The sequence below is a fragment of the Dryas octopetala genome, chromosome 6 (assembly GCF_963921425.1).
Source record: "Dryas octopetala chromosome 6, drDryOcto1.1, whole genome shotgun sequence".
NCBI classification, from domain to species: Eukaryota; Viridiplantae; Streptophyta; class Magnoliopsida; order Rosales; family Rosaceae; genus Dryas; species Dryas octopetala.
This window is the reverse complement of record NC_141371.1, coordinates 15,975,072-15,994,931: the sequence shown is the minus strand read 5'-3', so window position 1 is coordinate 15,994,931 and position 19,860 is coordinate 15,975,072. Positions and strand designations below refer to the sequence as shown.

At 37.8% G+C, this 19,860-nt stretch overlaps 3 protein-coding genes across 11 annotated transcripts; all 3 read right to left on the bottom strand.

The window, feature by feature from the left end:
* On the bottom strand, nt 1–1,809 carry MYB60 (myb domain protein 60). The gene is made up of 3 exons (XM_086245985.1): nt 1,524–1,809; nt 1,190–1,319; nt 1–1,026 (listed from the first exon to the last, which is right to left on the bottom strand). The coding sequence occupies exons 1-3, from the start codon at nt 1,654–1,656 to the stop codon at nt 204–206; spliced, it is 1,086 nt and encodes a 361-aa protein (XP_086102111.1). The 5' UTR covers nt 1,657–1,809; the 3' UTR covers nt 1–203.
* Nucleotides 1,810–5,743: 3,934 nt separating this feature from the next.
* LOC147282806 (F-box family protein) lies at nt 5,744–12,015 on the bottom strand. 9 transcript variants are annotated; one of them, XR_015122773.1, is made up of 6 exons: nt 11,713–12,014; nt 11,436–11,609; nt 9,863–10,025; nt 7,071–7,203; nt 6,047–6,253; nt 5,744–5,891 (listed from the first exon to the last, which is right to left on the bottom strand). XR_015122773.1 is itself a non-coding variant. In XM_086245987.1 (6 exons), exons 1-5 carry the CDS (start codon nt 11,937–11,939, stop codon nt 6,073–6,075), a joined length of 714 nt encoding a protein of 237 aa, XP_086102113.1. In that variant the 5' UTR covers nt 11,940–12,015; the 3' UTR covers nt 5,744–5,891; nt 6,047–6,072. The 9 variants fall into 9 exon arrangements, 7 of the variants coding, with proteins under 7 accessions (XP_086102113.1, XP_086102114.1, XP_086102112.1 ...); XR_015122774.1 differs by having other exon boundaries at nt 5,744–5,888; XM_086245987.1 differs by having other exon boundaries at nt 6,047–6,089; nt 11,713–12,015.
* Nucleotides 12,016–14,023: 2,008 nt separating this feature from the next.
* LOC147282805 (serine hydroxymethyltransferase 3, chloroplastic-like) lies at nt 14,024–19,266 on the bottom strand. Its single transcript, XM_086248482.1, has 12 exons — nt 19,036–19,266; nt 17,898–18,150; nt 17,207–17,402; nt 16,917–17,091; nt 16,719–16,836; nt 16,459–16,571; nt 16,179–16,301; nt 15,865–15,969; nt 15,652–15,738; nt 15,468–15,575; nt 14,906–14,978; nt 14,024–14,501 (listed from the first exon to the last, which is right to left on the bottom strand). Exons 2-12 carry the CDS (start codon nt 18,115–18,117, stop codon nt 14,227–14,229), a joined length of 1,593 nt encoding a protein of 530 aa, XP_086104608.1. The 5' UTR covers nt 18,118–18,150; nt 19,036–19,266; the 3' UTR covers nt 14,024–14,226.
* Nucleotides 19,267–19,860: the final 594 nt, after the last annotated feature.

The window sequence follows — 19,860 nt, the reverse complement described above, 5'->3', positions numbered from 1 at the left end:
AGAGAAATAATGATGATGAGCTTGAAATCATTCATTCAGGACAAGGTTACAATCAGCAAAGAGAGATTCCAACTTCTTGAAAACCCCTAGACAAGATTAATTAAACCCTAAAGAGATCAAACACCCAATTTTAAGTTTTTTTTTGGGTTTTGTTCAAGCACATGCAGTTATGGGTTTTCTTTTGAGGCACAACAACAGCAAGCTCAAACCAAAGACATTGGAGACAATTCCATCATCTCCTCTACTTGTCCAGCAGTTTCATCCAACAGCCACTTCTCAAGAAATGATAATGGAGGAGTGCAGCTGCTTTCAAATGATCTAATTTGCTTATTCTTCTCTGCAGCAGGCTGCAGAAGATGATGAATTATTTCCTGATCATGATCATGATTTGCAACTCTAGTACTTAGACACACCTTGTCACAAGTAGAATCACAATTAGTACTGGACCTGTCCCAAGAACCAACATTATTGTTCAAGTTCTCAAATGACAAGATCGATTCGAATTCTTCGTGATGATGATGATGAGATAATAATTGATGATCACACCCTTCTGCCTGCTCATCGCCTTTCGCTCCACAGCAGCTTGGAAGGCAAGTCTTGGCTGCAGAATTTCCAGCACTGCAGCCATTTTCAAAGCTGCTATTCTCCAACTGGTGAGGTTTATCTTCATGATCATGATGAGAAGATGGATTGGGATTGTTAGTGTAATTAGGCTTTGATGGGGAGGATCTCATCCAACCTTCCAGGAGTCGCGAAATGTTCTCGGTGCTTGATGCATATGTACCACTGGAGGATTGGTTTGTCCTGAGATTTGTTGTACTTGAGGCATGGCTTGTGATGTCATTGAAAGTAGTACTGCTCCTGGATACAAATTGAGCAGTAGTACTTGTGGTTGAGTCTGATACCATGTGATGAGGATCTAGAGCTGATTGAATTTTCTTGAGCTTCTTCTTCAAGTGGGTGTTCCAATAGTTCTTTATATCATTATCTGTTCTCTGTGGGAGGTAGGAAGCTATGGCTGCCCATCTGTTCATCAAACCAATAATTTTGATTCATGGAAATCAATACATATATATAAGAATTAAATCCAAATTTAAGTACCTGATTAAGATTTCGATTTTTTAGTTAATAATTTAGTTAGACATATAATAAGAAAAAAATGTAATCAACAAGTTTGAAGATTAATTACTTGTTACCCAATAAAGCTTGCAAGTGAATTATCATCCCTTCTTCATGAGGTGTGAAGTTCCCTCTCTTGATTCCTGGTCTGAGGTAGTTAGTCCATCTCAGCCTGCAACTTTTGCTGCACCTCAACAACCCTTTTTGCAGCAAATCAAACAATTAAGAATTGGAAAAAAAAAAGTTCATCAAAACATCATCAGTTCATGATGACAAAGAACATGATAATTAATATTGCAATATTATTAGTCCCCATAAATGGATTTGATATATTCAAAATGCACTTCAAAATTCACACACACACACATATATATATATATATAAACAAGTTGGATCTAATTTACCAGTGTTTGTGGGCACTGATCTCCAATTGCCAGGACCATGTTCTTGGATGTAAGAAACAAGGATGATGTCCTCCTCAGGAGTCCATGGACCTTTCTTGATGCCAACCTTCTCACAGCAAGGAGGCCTTCCCATGTCTTGTCTTACTACTTTTTCAGTAGTAGACTTGGCTGGCTACCTTTTAGCTATTGGGGCCTTTCAAATAGTGTCATGACCATATGTGAGTGCTTATATATACATACATACATGGTCTCTCTTCAGAGTTGAGACTACTGAGAGGAAAGAGAGGGAGTCTTTCACACCTATTCAATCATCATCTACCTTGCTGACTCATCTGCCCTTTTTATTAACTTAACTTAAATATATATAGTCAATCTCTACAAAACAAATTCAGAAGAAAGGAAGTGGAATATAATATCAATAATATTATTATTCTAACTTTTAATTTTATTTGTAAATAAATAAAGTTTAGAGTAGATTCAAAAATAAATAGTGACATATATACTATCATATCGATCAATTGGGATTTTTACAAAATTGGATAACAGTTAGTGCACCTAATATCATCTTGTATGTTTCTCTACATCGATCCGTGTCATCACATGCATGTCACTCTATGTGCCACGTCAGTTGAGATCTCAAGAATTGGGAAGATAATTGGTGCCTCTAATATTATCTTGTATATATATATATATATATATTTCTTTTTCATCCGTGTTAATTATTGCTTGCCATGTATCACGTTAATTGGAATCTAAGAACTTTAGATAATAGTTAATATATACCTCTTTTTTATCATCGTGTATCTTTCTCATCCATCTTTGACATCACGTGCCACTGGGCCACATCACCAGAAATAGGAAGCTGAAACTCGTACCCTTTATATCTATTCTTGTGAACCTGCTCCAAGTGGTTAAGTAAGTCACTAGGTGGCTGATCTTTCTGTTTACATGAAAAGCACACTACATTATTGATTATTAAATATGTAAGGTATGAATTCCTTAAAGCCCCTGGTTTGGTTTGCAGAATTGGGGTTAGGAATGAGGAAGTAATAAGTGCAACTATGGGAAATCATTTTTTACTCTATGGGAAAGTGATCCCTCAAAAAAGGAAAATGGAACCCTCCAAGCATCTTGGGTTAATTACACATTTTTAAGACTAATTGCCCCTATCAACATTTAATAATACCAATTATTTCCCATAAAAAAATATAAATTACACATTTTAAAGGCTATGTATTATTGGAAAACTAAACAATTTTTATTCCTATTTTTGCATAAACCAAATCTTGGAATAGAAATAAAAATGTATTTTCTAGTTACTTTCCCGCATTAATTACCAAATATAGGAATGAGAATTTTACATTTCCTCCCTCCGAAAAATACATAGAAATTAATTTCTCACAAATTCAATTCCGCGAATGAAACGAGAGTTAAAATTATTACTTCACAATTCTCACCTAAAATGTTGTTAAGGGTTACATTATATGCCCACTACGAAGTTTTTAAAATCAGAATTTTATTCCTTGCACGGTTGCACCTCCATTATCCCATACGTACATAACCTCAATTAAACATCACTAGCTACTTTATCAGACCAAAAACAAGATCTAGCTACTTTAACATTTTTAGTTTTCTCTTGACACCCACAATAACTTTTTTAGTTTCCTCTTTACACCCACAATCTTCTCTCTACCCTCACAATCTTAACTCTCTATGTACACCCACCAATTCTAACTCTCTACTTCACCCCATCCTTACATAATTTTATTTTATTTTTCACATTTTAATATTTTATGATACTTTACGTGCTAGTTTGTTGCAAAAGTACATGTTTTTGTAGCTTGTCTTGTATATTGTAGGCCGGTTTCGTAGTTTGGGAATTGTGTTGTATGTGTAAGTATCCACACAGAGAAGGAAGGCAAGCGAAGTAGATGAGCTTGAGGATTCTAGAGTGTGTGCTAGCACAAGAATCCTCATAGTGACAGTTTTAGGTGATTTGCAATTCTAGTACTTAGACTTGCATTTTATAAAACATGAGAAATTCTCTTCTCCTATTCATCCTTCAGTGTAATATTATGATCAAGGCTTATTCGCGCCAATGCCCCCTGTAAGTAACTTCGATTTTCAATTTGCCCCCTGAAACTTCATTCCTCCCACTTTGCCCCCCGAACTTTACAATTTCAATATTCCGTCAACTTCGTTAGTCCAACCGTTAGAAATGTTGATATAACACCTACGTGTCCCATATCCGGAACTGACAACCCGCCATGTGGACAAAAAATTATTATAAAACTATAATATATTAAAAAAAAATTAAAATTTGAATTAAGTAAAGAAAACAATAAAAAAAAAAAAAAAACAACCCAGCATTCCTTCTCCTACCTTAACCCCGACCCAACCCACCCCACCCCACCTCACCCCACGCCATCATTCCCTCCTTCATCTAAACCCCAACCCGACCCAACCCACTAAAGGTGGGCATCAAACCGTCCGAGTTGATGAAACTGCCTCCACCAACCACCGAAAACCTGAACAAACCACCGCCTGTCGCCACCCGCCGACGTTCAACCCGCCCAACCTGATCAATAACGGGTCGGTTTTGGTCCAGAGCTTCCACCGACCGTCGGCAACTAACCTGCCCGCCACCCAACCAGTCACCATCTTCCTCAGCCCAGCCAACCACCCCTTCTATTTTCTTCTCTCCTCTTTTCCAGCTTCTTATTCTCTTCTCTGCAAATCACAGCAACCTTCACAGTCACCCTCACAACCACCATCTTCTCCACTATTCAGCCCAACTGCATCCTCTCTAGGCCCAAACCACCACCGACCCACATAACCCGCAATCCGACTACACCCCCAACCGACCAGACTGAAAAGAAATGGGTCGGTGGCGAGCCAGCACCACCGCAAACCGACCCACCCCGACTGATGCCCACCCCTACAACCCACCCCACCACCCTCCCCATCTTTCCTCACTGTCGGCAGCTCCTCCCCACCTTCCTCACCTTTCCTTCTCTTTATCTTCCTCTCATTCTCTCTCACTCTCCCTTTTCCCTCTTTCTCTCAGATCTGGGTTTTGAGACAAACCGAGCCGCCGGCCACCCACCAACGACTTTCGTAATCGGCAACTTACTCGAAGGTCAACAACTTTGGGTTTTGACGTGGTCGGGATCTGGGCAGAGATGACAGAGAAAGAGAGGGAGAGAGGGGAAGATAGAGAAAGCTAGAGAAAGAGAGAGAGAGAGAGAGAGAGAGAGAGAGAGAGAGAGAGGGAAATGAGAGGGAAAGAGAGACAGATAGAGGGAGGGGAGGTTGGTTGGTGGCTGGGTGATGTGGGGTGGGGTGCTGCACAGGAAAAAGGAGCCGTCGGGCCACCATCGGCGGCTGAGTGGGTGGGGTGGGGTTTTTCTATTTTTTTATTTCCTTTTTTTTTAGAAAGTATTTATTTATTTATTTTAATGTAAAAGACCTAATTATCCCTTCCACGTAAGCGTTTTTTGACAGACCCATAGACGGAGTTGACGGAATATTGAAATTGTAAAGTTCGGGGGGCAAAGTGGGAGGAATGAAGTTTCAGGGGGCAAATTGAAAATCGAAGTTACTTTCAAGGGGCATTGGCGTGAATAAGCCTATGATCAAAACCGTTTATTTTCTAGATCACTCTAAAGATCATTTTTGCTAAATATTAATCAAATTCAAAATTATTCAGTCATCTAATTATTATCAAATAAACATACAGTAAGATTTACTGTCCAAACCATCTATTATTTAATGTCTTAATAAGTAATGGGAATACTTTAGATTTGGGCTAGTCTGAGCTGGTTTAGGAGTGTATTTGGGCTGCTAGGCCCAGCGATGTGTTTGTTTCTATTGGGCCTCTGACCCCATCACCAAAAAATAGTTGCCTCTAATTTTTGGTTTTCGTCTTTTTTAACCAGTCGAACATTTTTGCAGATTTAACGATCTCCAAAATAAAAAAGAACCATTGAGGGGGTTGTTTGACATTATCACTGTGAGGTCCAATTTAATAGTATTTTCTTTTTCATTTCTTTAGTCAGCAATTCAACCTAGAACTTGATCGAATGACACCTGAAACAAGTCGATACTTGTTTGGAATTTGTTCACTACGCCTGTTTAGAACAGATAAAAACATCTGTTTTTAGCTGTATCTACTTTCACCTGTTTAGAACATGACATATAAGATCACACAGCAGAATGTACAAGAAAAGAGATAAGGCAGCTAGCATTTCTCCTTTAACAATTAAAACAATTACATATTTAAGCATATTTACCATAAAAGAATGGCAGTCATCCGTTTCCTTTTCCTTTCCCCTCTTTTGAGCTAGAATGGCAATTCCACTAACCCTTCTGGCCAAAGAAAAAATAAAATTATATACATCCCCAAAACGAACCCCTCATCAACATACAACGGATTGGCTCAAGTTAACAAAGTGTACCGACCATGAAATGGTACAAACAACAGGTGATGCAAAGGTAACACAAAATTAGTGCCTGATGCTTACCATATGTTTTCTCCCCAAAAAATTACTTATTCATCATTGCCACCTGCAAACCGGTTCAGTCACTTGCCCATCAGGGAAACTTTAAAGTCTTGACCATAGCACATACAAGTAGTAAAGGGGGATGGCACCAGTGATATGAGAAGCCTACTACGGCAATGTTTGATGCAAGAAACCTCCCTTTCTAAGATTTTCTTCCTTGACCATGAGCTATACAACATCACATGTTAGTTTTTGTTTTCCACCAGAAAATGCACAGAATGAAACATCTAATGTTCGAAAGTGTCCATTTCAGGTTCATAACTGTCTAGGGGGAGGTCAGATTTGCAAAATAGAAGTACTTAAAACACATTTCACGAAAACAATGAAACCAGCTAAGTAAGAGTTTCAGTAGTCAACAGTGATCCTATGAAGTAACACAATGACAGGACCGTTTTCAAATAATATTATCTGGTCTAATGAAATTACAATGACTGGATTTTTGGACATCAAATGAAAGTTTAAGCAACCGTCTTTGACTTGCATAAAATTTTGAAGCAAGTGTTACATGCAGACATCAAAATGACCACCCAGTGTAAGGCAAATCAAGTCCCTTACATGATCAGCATTGATGAGAACAAGGGGGTTCATAACAATCAAAACAATTTTCTTAATAACAAATCCCAAATCAACCACTCTGCAATCAATCATTTTATATACAGTTATATTATTTTGGTATTTCATGCCAAAATACCAAAACAATATACTCTATTTTGGTATTAAGACACAGCAGCCAATCTACCATGGGGATAAAGACACGCTACTCTATACTCTATTTTGTAGATAATTTGTTTTCTATTTTTATTTTTTGGTAGATGGAGGATAAGCATAATTTTGTAATTATGCTTAGCTCGACCGCAATACATGGAAAAAAAAAAAACCAGAAGAATTTTATGTTTCTAAAGAACCAAAGTGAACTTTAAAGGTGAAGACATAAAAGAAAGGAAAGCGATTGGAAACAAGCAAAAGGCAAAGTCTTAATCCTTACATCTTTTCAACTTCTTGCTCTTGATGTTACATTCAACATCCCTGTAATCCATTGGCTTATGGTCTCTCAAAGGGTGATATCTCATTGACTTCAACTCTTCTTCTGCCAAATCAAGCCTTCGTTTCTCATCTTTCTGACATGAGAAACTTGCATCAACATAAAAAATGGTAGTGTAGCTTGATTGTACGAACTCATATTTCTCTAAGGTTTTAAACATTTACTTTGGAACTATGGGGTGTGGGTGCATGAAGAAATACTTAGGTTATTAAGGTCTCATAAAAAGTAGAATTATATTTGGAGTTTAGTGTAATTTTTTTTTTTCCATGTGATATAGAGAATATGAAATTAGGAAGGCTATTTTGCAATTTCTTAAAAGAAAGAAGAGAAAAACCCTAGAGAATGTTATGTTTGGAGGAGACTATTGAAGCTAAACACATGTTTGAGAGATAGAAAGCTGGAGACACCATGAATGAGGTTCATGTAATTTCTACTGGAGTTCAACTGTTCAAGTGTGATTGATTATTTAAAGATAATTATCCTTTTGCTAAACTCTTGTTTCTCTTAAAGAGTATAAATCTAGCGTTAAAGAACTGGGGTTTCCCATTTTGAGGTAAGATTTTGGGCTGGTTAGTGGCTCATAATAGGATCAATACGTGTGATCTTCTTCAAAGAAGGAGACCCAATTGCTGTTTTTCTCTTAGTTGGTGCATCATGTGCAAGTTGAAGGGGGAGACTGTGGATCACTTGTTTGTATACTGCCCGTCAACCATTCAACTGTAGCACATTCTAATTAAAGAAGCTGCAGTGAGTTGGGGGATTTCAACTGGCTGCTATTCTTTTCTTAGCGAAAATCATGTTGCTTTTGGTAGAGGAAAGAAAGCCAAAGTTCTTTGGGGCTGCTGCAGGTTGGCTGTTCTTTGGGTAGTTTGGATGAAAAGGAATAGAAGAATTTTTTATAATTATTTAGGGGTGGGAGTGGTGGATCTTTGGGAAAGAGTGAGGTATTTGGCTTCTCTTTGGGCCTTGGTCTCTTCAGAGTTCAAGGACCTTTCCCTTCCGACTATTTTGCTAGATTGGAAAGCAATTCTTAGATAATTTCTAAGTTGCTGGTGTTTAGCTCAGCTTTTTTGTAGTTATTCTTTTCCTTTCTTTCAGTGCACCTCTTGTCTTCTTCATCTGTAGGGTAGGCATATTCCTTTTTTTTTTTTGTCATGAAGGGTAGACATATTCTATGTAACTCAATTTAGGAAAGACTTACAGCTGTTTGAACATTAACCTTGTAGGTTCAACCCAAAAAATTCCAAATTCTCCTTCGCATACGAAATAATTGGACCCAAGCAACTACATTTTAATTGGCTCAAATTCAACCTTAAATCCAGCCTTCCACTTCTAAATGAGCAAGTACTTCCCAGAAACAATCCATGGGCCTTCACTCATAACCAATTGCACGTCCTCAAGGTAGAACCCAGCGATGTAGTAGTCATTGTCAAAGACCAATTAGCTGAACCGCTCCCTTGGGGTACCATTCCTTGTTCAATCTAGGCATTAAAAACCCCGATGGGTATGATCATCCCAGCAGCTAACCATTGTGCAAAGGCCTACAAAGTTTCATCCTTGCTACCTCAAAGAACTTGATGCAAGGCCCTCCCTGTTCCTCAAATATCTCACACTCAATATCTTCATCATCCAGTGTACCATCCCCTTCCGTACCTCCTTCCCCATTTCCTTAGCATCCATATCCCCTACCCTTCATGAAATCTAGGTCCACTTTCCTCAAAACTAATCCCCTACCAAGATGGCAAGAAAGTCTCACACTCTCACCCTGGTTTTTGGCTTTTAGCAAACTTTCCTCCGAGCCAAAATCCATAAAGGTGGTAATGTTTACCTTCTTGTAAGATTAAAACTCTCGATCTCCACTTCCTGGGGACCTGGCCTTCATAATCAGAGGCTAAATTTGGACCGAATGGAGCTCAATAGCCGCCAGCAACCAGCTGCAGAAGTGTTGTGCGCCTTTAGTTGTTCTCAGACTATTATAGCCAAACAGCGGTTTTTTTTAGAGAGAGAGAGAGATGCCATATTTTTATCTACACTATTATAAATAAAAACCCTAAAATATCAAATATACCCTTATTACTTAAAAGAGAATTAATATTAGATTTATAGATTTAAAAGGAAGGAATAATATGGAAATTGTAAATAGCCCCACTTTGCATTATTTCCTACTTTTACTCCTTCCCTTCCTACACTAACTCTCAGCACACGCATTGCATGTGATAATCCTTTTGGTTTCATTTATGGTTTAGATTGGATATACAATCTTTGGTTATCTTTAATCCTTTGATCAAATAACATGCACAATCCCCAATATTTTTTGGGTCTGCGAGGGGAATTCGTACTAAACTGTTATTTATTTTTGCAGATGAAAAGTTTATAAGTGTATGAAACATCAAACAAAATAGTTTCATCAGAGCATTTGGCTTCTTTGTGATTCTAGTTTGCGTTATGAAACACTGTAATTATATGTGTATAATTTTATTAGTTGGATCTTATGCTTGAAATGAGTTTGCATGAGACAACTTTTTGGTATAGATTGATGATGGCAGTTACATCTTTATGAATGTGTTAATATGTGAAAGGTTTATGATTATGCTAAAAAATTTCCACAATCTAATTTGTTGTGTTGTGAGATTGTATTTGGAACCATCATTTATTAACATGGGTTTAAAGGTGAAGCCTATCATTCTTGTATAGCCGAGCTCTATGAGCATGCAAAGCAAGATTATGACACTTACAAAGGCCATCTCTAACCCTGAAATCTGCTGCTTGCAAAGCCTAAGCTCCATTTCAAGGGCATGGAGCCGAGACTCAACAGGTACAACACATTGCTCCACTATTTGTTTTTGTCTCCCCCAGATGATCTCTGGCTGCCACACATTCAATGCAACTGAAGCTTGCCTGAAACAAGCAATCGGGCAAAATAAGCACATTGAGAAGAACCCCAAAAGAAAAACACATGGACACAGAGAGAGAGAGAGAGAGAAATTAAGGGGGGGGGGGGGGGGGGGGGAATTTGAGAAAGAAAAAAATATAGAACTGCATGCAAATACTGTACTCACTATACGTTGGGAATGCCCCAATTTTTACCTGAGGGGTAAGGTCTGTGTCCCCTGTCTAGGTGTTTACTTCTTTTCTTTTCTTTGTTTCTTTTTTGTAAAAAGAGGCCTCTATAATATCTAAAAGAACCCTTTATTTCAAAGAAAAAGTCTAAACAATTTTGCATTTGATTGGACTAAAAACCCCTGAAACCAGAAATGGGAACTCCTCTCCTTCTCCATACTGAAACCCACTCAAAACCATGTTTAGACTTTATTACAATCAAATGCAAACTGTAAAACTTATTCTATTTTTACAAAATGACAAACAGAAGTTAGAAAATAGAAACTAAAGGCTAAAGCTAGAAGAAAGAAGAAAAATGGAAAAGCCTTAGAATGGCAAACCCTCTGTTGAGTGCAGAACGCAAACTTACTGGAAACCCAGAAAGTTTCATGAGAAGAATTCACACTCACAAAACATTAACTGCTGTTCAACCCAAAGGGCCTTGGGGGGTTTTGGATCAAACACCCTCCAGGGAAGGAGAAAAGCAAATGTTTGAAATTTTTTATGGTTTTCTGGTCTCCTGCCAAAGTCAGATTTTTCCTTGCAGCCTTTTTGATTCTCCTTTGGATACAGCACACCAGCCACGCTGCCTCCTTATGTGGAATCCCAAAGTTCCGAATGGCATGCATGTCTCTGATTTATCAGAGGATATAACACTCAAGCTGTTCATTTTTTTTTTTTTTTGTACAAAGGAGGCCTAAGGCATGAGGAGGAGGAGGAGGAGGAGGAGGAGGAGGAGGAGGAGGGCAAGAATCGAACTCTAACCTTGGGTGCTCTAATACTAAAGCTGCAAGCCCTTACCTCAAGTTGTTCTTCACTGAGGTCCTAATCGATTCCCAACCAAAGAACCCAATTGTTGTTTATGGAAAGTACAATTTCAGCGATTTGGTCGGTTCTGCTTGTTTGGATAAGCCACGAATATGTGAAAAATAAAGGAGGTTTATTTAAAAAAGTTGGGTGCTTTAATCTAATAATTTTAAAGATGTTACTGAGGAAAACTATTGAAAAACACTTACTGTATCTTCTGGGGGGTATTCTAATTAACAATCGTAAATTATACAAGCTACCAGTCCAGCGTTTGGTGCAAAAAAAAAACCCAGAAAAGAATAGCATCAATTTTCTGAGAAGCCAAACAGAATTTACAGTTTCAGTACACACTACACATACATGTATGTATCTCTATCAAAATGAAAAGGGTAAATTTATTACCTGACCTGGCGCAAGTTTGAGAAGTCAGCAATAGTTGCTCGCATTTTCTGGGTCTCTTGAGCCAATCGAGTCTCTATCTCTCGGAGCTTTCTAGAATGTTCTAGAACCTGACTCTCCTTCCTCAACACCGCTCTCCGATGCGCCGCTATTTTCCTATCCCTAACTCTCTCAAACCTAACAAACAAACAAACAAACAAACCAACAATTTTTACATTTTCAAATACCTGAATTTAAATCCAGCAAAAAAAAAAAAATTAATAAAAAAATAAATATTTACCTGAGCTTGTAGAGGGATTTAGAAGTAATTGGGGAAGAAGAAGGAGGGTAAGGAAAGAGAGGGAAATCGGAGGAGACAAGGTGGGACCATAGAGAGTCTTCATCGGAGAAGCGATGGAGGCGCCTGCAGGAGATTGAAACACAGCAGAGGTCTTTGTAGGTAAAACCGCGGTTTTGAACACCGATTTCTAGAATTCGCCTCCAGAGCTCGTTTGGGAGAGCTGCCATTGAGCTTCTCAGCTGTTGAACCAACCGCTGTCCATTTTGTTTGTTCACAGTCCCCACCGACTTGCTCTAAAAAATAAAGATTGCTGCTGTTTGCACACATTTTCTTCTCTTTGCACATCCTTTCTTAAAAATGAAAAAAAAAACTCAAAGAAAAAGACCTTATACCCCATCCATTTTTCTTTTTGCACACTCTTCCTAAACAGAAAAAAAAAAAAAAAACACATACACCCAAAAATCAAACACCCCATCCCCATCTCCCCCCTCCCCCCCCCCCCATACACACCCCCTCACCCACACACCTCCTCCCCACCTCTCCTCTCTCCGGCACACACCCATCCCCGAGCAGCCTACCACCACCGGCGACCACCCCACCCTCTCTTCTTTTTCTTCCCCTTACCCGGACCACCTCCCTTCCTCCAGCAAGCTCACCGTCGCGCGCCGGAGAAGAAAACTTTAAAAAAAAAAAAAAAATTGGATCGGGTTCGGTGGACCAGTGCCGAACCCAATGGTTTCGTTCGGTAGGTACCCACCGAACAATCCTATTCTATTCGGTGGGTACCTGTCGAACGAAACCACCGGGTTCGGCACTGGTCTGCCGAACCCGCTGCAATTTTTTTTTTTTTAACTTGTTTCGCTGTCTGCTTGGGTGAGAGGAGAGAGGGAAGGAGAGATAGAGAGAGAGAGAGAGAGAGAGAGAGAGAGAGAGAGGAGAAAGGGAGGAGCCGAGGAGGGGCTGCCGGGCTGGTTATGGTGGCTGTTTTGGGTGGTGCTGCGCGCGGTGGTGGTGCTGCGAGGAAGGTGGTGGTGCTGCGAGGAAGATGGTGGCGCGCAGTGGTGGTGGTGCGAGGAATGTGGTGCTGCTGGTGTGAGGAAGGTGGTGATCGGGCGGAGGGAAAAAAAACAGAGCAAGGGGGTGTGTACGGGGGGGAGATGGGGATGGGGGTGCGTGGGTGAGGGAAGGGCCAAATGGTCTTTTCTCTTGAATTTTTCTTTTCTTTTTTTTCAGAAAGGGTGTGCAAATAACAGCCCTCAAAATAAAAGGGTAAATTATACTTTTCACCCTCAGGATTGCAAAAATTCACAATGTGGTCCCCCTGGTTCTTATTTTGCAAATTAAAAACTAAAACGTTCCAAAATCCCTGCAACGTTAGGTGCTGACGTGGCAAACATGAAACCTGCTAATTTGTTGAAGTGCAATCAACCCCAATAGGTCTTTAGGGACGCTTTTGGTAATTCAAACAATTCATGTTTTTTTCCCTTCTAATTTGATGTAAGATGTATATTGGGCTACGGAAAACCACCAAATTTGGTTTCAGCATGGAGTTAATTACACTTACACCCCCTGAGGTTCATCGTCTTTTCACATACACCTCTTGGGATTTCTAAAATTACACATATACCTCTTGAGATTTCAAAACTGTTACTTATAACCCCCTATAGTGAGACGAAAAATGATGAGAAATTATGCAAAAAGACATGCTAAGGGGTTAAATGGCCTAATAAGATTACTCAAAGTGTAAGGTCTAACCTCAATACAAATATTTTCATTTTTGTTTATTTATTTTTTTCTCTTGTAGGAGGTTATATGCAATAGTTTTGAAACCTCAGGGGTTGTATGTATATTTTTTGAAACTACAAGAGGTGTGTGAAAAGATAATAAACCTCAGGGGGTGTAAGTGTAATTAACTCTTTTAACATGTGTGCTGGTATTTCTCAAATTTTATCTTCCTTTACAGATAAGAAATGAATATGTTCCCAACTCTCGGGGATCAAACATGCCGTACAGTATTTGAGAACTTAAAAACATTCAAACATTGTTAAATTGCCTTCACATCTTTTTGCTTCAGTCTTGGTAGGAGTTTGAAATATAAAACAAGAATTGAAGGCTTGGTAGAGAGTTTCTTTTCTCTTTTTGATAACTAACGGAAAAACATAACCCACCCACTCAGCAACTCATGGCTGTGTATTTCCATTTCCTATGTTTTAGTCATTCACTTAAAACACTATCTAAAATTTTCCTTCAGAAACCCAAACAATATTCCAGCAACAAACGCAGAGGCTGGTCATTTCCTAAGAGAAAACCATTAAAAAAATTCATCAGGTGATCAATTCTAAGTATCTGCCTGATCACATTAAATATTCATATACTAGTTCATACACAAGTCATTTAACTCTCATTTATTCATCTTCTTCGCACAAGAACAAAATCGAAGATGAATTACCAAAAAAGTTACATTTCCATCCTCATGAGAAGATTGGCCTGTGTCCAACTATAGTATACGACTTTTTATACTCCAGGCATTGGGAACTGGGTGGTAAGAGCTTCAACTCTTTTTTGCAGATATGACACTCGATCACTTAGAGAGAATTCAGGGGAAGCTACAAACTTCATAAAATCTTGGAGCTTTGATCCTGAGACCGAGCGTTTAGCATCAATTGTTATCTGCACACCCTCGTGAATGTAGTCTGCAGTTGCTATGAACTCTTTCTCAGTGAATCCTCTTGTCGTCATAGCAGGTGATCCAATGCGAATGCCACCTGGCATTAGGGCGCTTTTATCACCTATTGCATTAAACATTACTAGTGTAAGTTCAACAAAAAAGGATGAAAAACAAATAAATACCAGAACTACACAACAGAATAAGATAGGACCATCTAAGCTAGGGAAGTAGCCCTTAAACCAACAAGAAAGGCATGAAACCTCATGCCCTTCCTCATATATGAATCTAGGAATACAGTTAATATCATAAAGTTTGATTGGCAATCCATAATACCTACATTTGAATTCGAAGAAAACACTAGCACATTTCAAATGATTTACTTGTTCATAGTTTTTTAAATCCATTTCAAAAAACTGCGTCTAGTTATATTTCAAATACTTTATAGTTCTCTTTAGCTAATTTAGCCTTAGTTCAACTCCAAACCTTTCTTTTAAATCTATTCTTCCAAATGGACCTTAGACTCACCAGGTACTGAATTCTTGTTAAGGGTGATAGAAGCCATGTCAAGTATTTTCTCCACTCGAGCTCCATCAATACCCTGTTAACAAATACCAAATAACATTGGTAAAATAGATATGCTTATGAAATTATACAAAGGATTCCATCTTAATTTCAATGCTTATCTAATTCAAAAATAAATTCTAAATTTGATAACTTAGCATAAGAGAATAAATGTGATCTATGATGTCACAATCTTACATTTCCAACCACAAAACAAACAAGCCTGAGCTCAGGCCTTAAAGAAATAATAGAACACAGGAAGATTTCTTTGGGGGGAAAAAACAACCTTGTCAAAGCCAGAACAAATGGATGTAAACAATAAAATTAGTGGAGTCATAAGTAAGAAATCTCACTGCTGATTTAATTTTCATAACCTCGAAATGCTAACCTTTTTAAAAAAAGTATGTCCAAATAGAAACAATAGCTATATGTCCACATTTCAGGACAAGTTTTCACATACACAGCAACAAGAAATCCGTATCAAAAAATTAAAACACATAAATTAATAAATGAGCTAGAAACTCACTAGAGGCCGCAGATCCACAAGAACCAGGTGGTTATCACTTCCACCAGAAACCAGTTTGTATCCAAGCTCAATCAATCGGCTTGCAAGAGCCCTACAATTAGAGACCACCTACAAGGTGGAGTACACTAACTTAGGACATGCCTTGGACCATTAATACATGAGAACAACAGTATAATTGCAGTACCTTGTTCTGGTAAGCCTTAAATTCTGGGGACCGTGCATACTTCAAGCAAACTGCAATACCCGCAATAGTGTGGTTATGAGGACCACCCTGCATAAAGAACTCCAGCCATTTATTATTTGCATCTAAATGCAAAATATAAATGCTGAACTTATAGAAGCAAATAAACAATTAGATGAAGTTCACATCTGTTATCATGCAAGAAGTTCAACTAACCTGTAAACCTGGAAAAACAGCATTGTTGATGGCAGATTCTAAATCTACCCCAAGAACTGGATCCTTTTTGAAGAAGATCATACCACCTCGTGGACCCCTTAAAGACTGAAGAGAATGTCTAAAATTTGTCAGACCATCAAAACGTGGATTACAACAAAGAAAGTACATGTTCTATGTCTAAACTCTAAGACTATTTAAAAAGTATACTGAGTCTAGGAAAGTGGCAGTTGTACACATTTCCATCTAGTCCACTTATGTGAACTTTATGAATTTGAAAAAACTGTGAAATATAAATACACAAGTTTGAACAATACCTTGTGTGTTGTTGTGGTCACAATATCACAGTACTCATAAGGATTGGCGACCACAGAAGCGGCAACAAGTCCACTTATGTGAGCCATATCCATCATAAGAAAAGCACCAACATCATCTGCAATCTTCCAATACAAATTAGATGTACTTCGTCAGTTTCCAAAGAAGAACATAGTAATTATAAATGATAATGAATTTCATTTTTTAAAAAGGAGAATGAATTTCATATCATTTGCTGCAAATAAAAATTATTTTGCTAGGAATGAAGACATAAATACTAACCTTCCTCATGCGGGGATAGTCAAAATCTCGAGGATAAGCACTAGCCCCAGAAATAATGAGTTTTGGTCGAAATAGGTTGGCTGTTTTCTCAAGCATGTCATAATCAACCAGGCCTTTTTTTTTTTTTTTTTTTTTTTTTTTTTTTTTTTTTTTTTTTTGTGAAAAAAGAAAAAACCACCATCATTCCAAAAGAATAACCAATCTACCCTCAATAAATCTGAAAGAAAGAACCTTTCTTATCCAAAAACAAAATGCAGCACCTGTTGATTCATCAAGTCGGTAAGGCATGGACTCAAAATAAATGGATGTGCCTGATACCCGTCTTTTAGGAGTCATGAAACCATGAGACAAATGCCCCCCATGGGGCAAGTCCAAACCCTAAGTTATATGCACATATCAGTAAATTCATTCTTGCAAAACCACCAACAAAGTAAAACAAATCAAAGAGGACAATTTACCATGATTCGGTCGTGTGGATTAAGAACTGCAGTATAAACCTCAAAATTAGCAGGAGAACCAGATAGTGGTTGAACGTTAACACCCCACTTCTTTCCATCTAAGTGAAATGCATCCAGAGCCCTTTTTTGGCATAGTGTTTCAAGCTTATCAATGTACTCATTCCCACCATAGTACCTGAAATGTATAATCAAACTATAGGTTATATCAAGCATAATTATTCTAATAAAAGGTACCAATTGCACTCACATAAGCCAACTGCCAGGTAATCCTTCCGAATACTTGTTTGTACCTTTTACCAGGTAACCCTTCTGAATACTTGTTTGTGAGACATGAGCCAACTGCCTCCATCACAGCCCGATATGTAAAATTCTCGGAGGCAATAAGCTCAAGGCTCTTGAACTGTCGTTCCTTCTCCTTGTCAATAATAGCACGCACCTCAGGGTCAGCCTCACTCAAGCCATTGTCCACAAAACTGCTTCCATTACCTGTACATCAAATAAAACAATCCATGAACAAATCAAACATAAGTCCTGCTAGGCTGGTACTAGCAAATGATGCCTTAGATACTTCATCATAAGTGGGGAAAATCAAGGCTGAAAAAATGGTGCTTTTAAAGATTTTTTTTTGTCTGGTAAAAATGGTTTTTTCAAAGAATTGAGTAACAAGGTTCTGCAGTTATACTGACGGTAGTGATTACGAAATCATCAAAAATGAATACACAGAGCATCAAGTTCAGGCAAGACAATGAGATATCATTCTGGCATATGCAGAGAAAAGTGATACATTTTTTTCCTTTTTCAAAAAAATGAAATTGACATTAAAACTTCTAATGTAACACCATAACATTTGCAAAGTCAGAAGTGTTGCTACCAAAAAAAATCCCAGAACAAAAACTTCAAATGCATTTCAATACAAATTACGAAGGGAAGAGTAAATAAATAGAAGTAAATGATATCAGTTCAATGGTGGAGAGTAATTACACCCAATTTCAGGCACGGGCACAGAGACAGAAGAGGATGGCCTCCCAGAAACCAAGCTTCCTTCAATGTAAGAATAAGATCTACCGGGCTTCACATAATTGAGCTTTATTTGATGTGAAAATCCACTAACACTAAGCCCTTTGTTTGAAAAAGTTGTTCCTTTGGTCCAAATTGGCTGCTGAAGAGAACCAATCATTGCAGCTCCACCACAAGCCTGCATCTTGGCTTCCAAATACTACACCTCACAAACTTCCTGCAGATTCCACATAAAACTCTGAGAAGTGCACACAAATACATACATATGATTACATATGTAGATACATATATCACAAAAGCGTAGACCAATGTTTTTAAACATGGGGTGGGCTAAACCTTCATACTAATTTCACAGAATCTCATCTCTATCTGTGATAGTTTCAATCTCTATTACTCTTATCTATATAAAATAAGCAAAAACACCTCCAAAGTGAAACATTTAAAATTCAATAAATTTTTAACCTTAAGCTGACCTTCAAGTGAAACATTCAAGTTTCCACAACTCAGTTTAGCTTGCGTCTGGGTTGACTGATGACCTTAACCTAACCCTAAATCAATTATCCTTTGCAACCAGATACAAATACCGAGCAATCTTTAAAATAAAAAACCCGAAAATGAACAATGTCATCCAAGTCAATCATAAACTTTAAAAATAAAAAATTGCAAGCACAAAGAAAAGATGAATGCAATATTCTGTCACTTCTGGTATTATCAGTCCAGATGTATTACATAGAACTTCCAGATGAGAACTAAAAACATAATTCTCAGAAATAGGTTACATTATGAGCAAATTAATTAGCCCTTAGAGTTTAATCTGATGACCCTAATTGTATTTTAGGCTCTCTACTATCATCATTAGTTTCAACATCAACAAAGACCATCCTATGATTCCTATCACTTCATTACGATGACATATGCAATTACCTTATAAAAATAGGATACATAAATACATGCTTATTTGATTGAACCACAAGCATAATTCCAAAGATAGCTACATACATACATACCTGCATGCATATAGAAATCAATCATCCTTTGCAACCAGATACAAATACAGAGAAAGCCAGGGCTCAAAATCGTGAAGATATAACCAAAATCATACCTCTCAGATGAGTTGGGGCTTTAGATATTTAGCTGAGGCTGGACTATAGTCGACGATGGTGCAAATGGGTGCTGTTGACGGTGGCGTGGAGGTCGCAGAGGATGAGCTTCAAGGTGGTGCTGGAGAGACGAACAGAAAGACGAGAGAAACCTACTGACAAAGGGCAGAAGGAGAAGTTAAACCCTAAACCCTCCTAATTCAGGTTCAGATATTTAGCCAGAGAAAAACCTGGTAGAGGATACAGTTCCCTAATTCATAATTTCGGAGCCTTTACCGAAACAAAATTATAATCTATATAATAAAACAAAACGATTTTTAAATCTTAAAATTTATTTCCGGATCCAAAAGACTGGAATCATTTCAACTAAAATTCAATAGTCAATTATCTATTTTCTAAATTTACTTTTCTGTCCTCCCATGAGAATTGATTTGTCGTCTCTTTCTCCTTAATTAATTTTTTCTTAATTATCTCTCTTTAATTAATTTCTCCTTAATTTCACATATTCAATTTTTTTTTTTTTTTCCATTGAACAACTAGGTTTGTTTGTACTTGCGATTTGAGAATAGAAATAAAAGAAATCTATTAAACGGATTACATTTGCCAAAATATCGGTATTTGCACAATAGAAATAACCATTTCACACTCGTAGGGGCAAGTGTGGAGATGCTAGTAATTAATAAATCATGGGAAATGCAATCCACCAAGAAATTATTTTGTATAACTGATATATCGTCACGTGGTGTAACCAATCCAACGTGTCATAATACGGCTGGATGTTATTAATATTATACTCTACTAATATAAATATATTATCTAAGGCCTAC

What these genes read in the sequence shown, in the direction of transcription:
- LOC147282805 (XM_086248482.1), bottom strand. Translation starts at nt 18,117, where the DNA reads ATGCAGGCTTGTGGTGGAGCTGCAATGATTGGTTCTCTTCAGCAGCCA. An exon ending in TTAAGGCTTACCAGAACAAG is followed by an intron (nt 15,576 to 15,651) that starts GTACTGCAATTA and finishes TCCACCTTGTAG; the next exon opens with GTGGTCTCTAATTGTAGGGC. An exon ending in TAACAAGAATTCAGTACCTG is followed by an intron (nt 14,502 to 14,905) that starts GTGAGTCTAAGG and finishes TTAATGCAATAG; the next exon opens with GTGATAAAAGCGCCCTAATG.
- LOC147282806 (XM_086245986.1), bottom strand. Translation starts at nt 11,939, where the DNA reads ATGGCAGCTCTCCCAAACGAGCTCTGGAGGCGAATTCTAGAAATCGGT. An exon ending in AAATCCCTCTACAAGCTCAG is followed by an intron (nt 11,610 to 11,712) that starts GTAAATATTTAT and finishes TTTGTTTGTTAG; the next exon opens with GTTTGAGAGAGTTAGGGATA. An exon ending in TCAAACTTGCGCCAGGTCAG is followed by an intron (nt 10,026 to 11,435) that starts GTAATAAATTTA and finishes TGCTTGTTTCAG; the next exon opens with GCAAGCTTCAGTTGCATTGA.
- MYB60 (XM_086245985.1), bottom strand. Translation starts at nt 1,656, where the DNA reads ATGGGAAGGCCTCCTTGCTGTGAGAAGGTTGGCATCAAGAAAGGTCCA. An exon ending in ATCAGTGCCCACAAACACTG is followed by an intron (nt 1,320 to 1,523) that starts GTAAATTAGATC and finishes TGCTGCAAAAAG; the next exon opens with GGTTGTTGAGGTGCAGCAAA. An exon ending in CAAGCTTTATTGGGTAACAA is followed by an intron (nt 1,027 to 1,189) that starts GTAATTAATCTT and finishes TTTGATGAACAG; the next exon opens with ATGGGCAGCCATAGCTTCCT.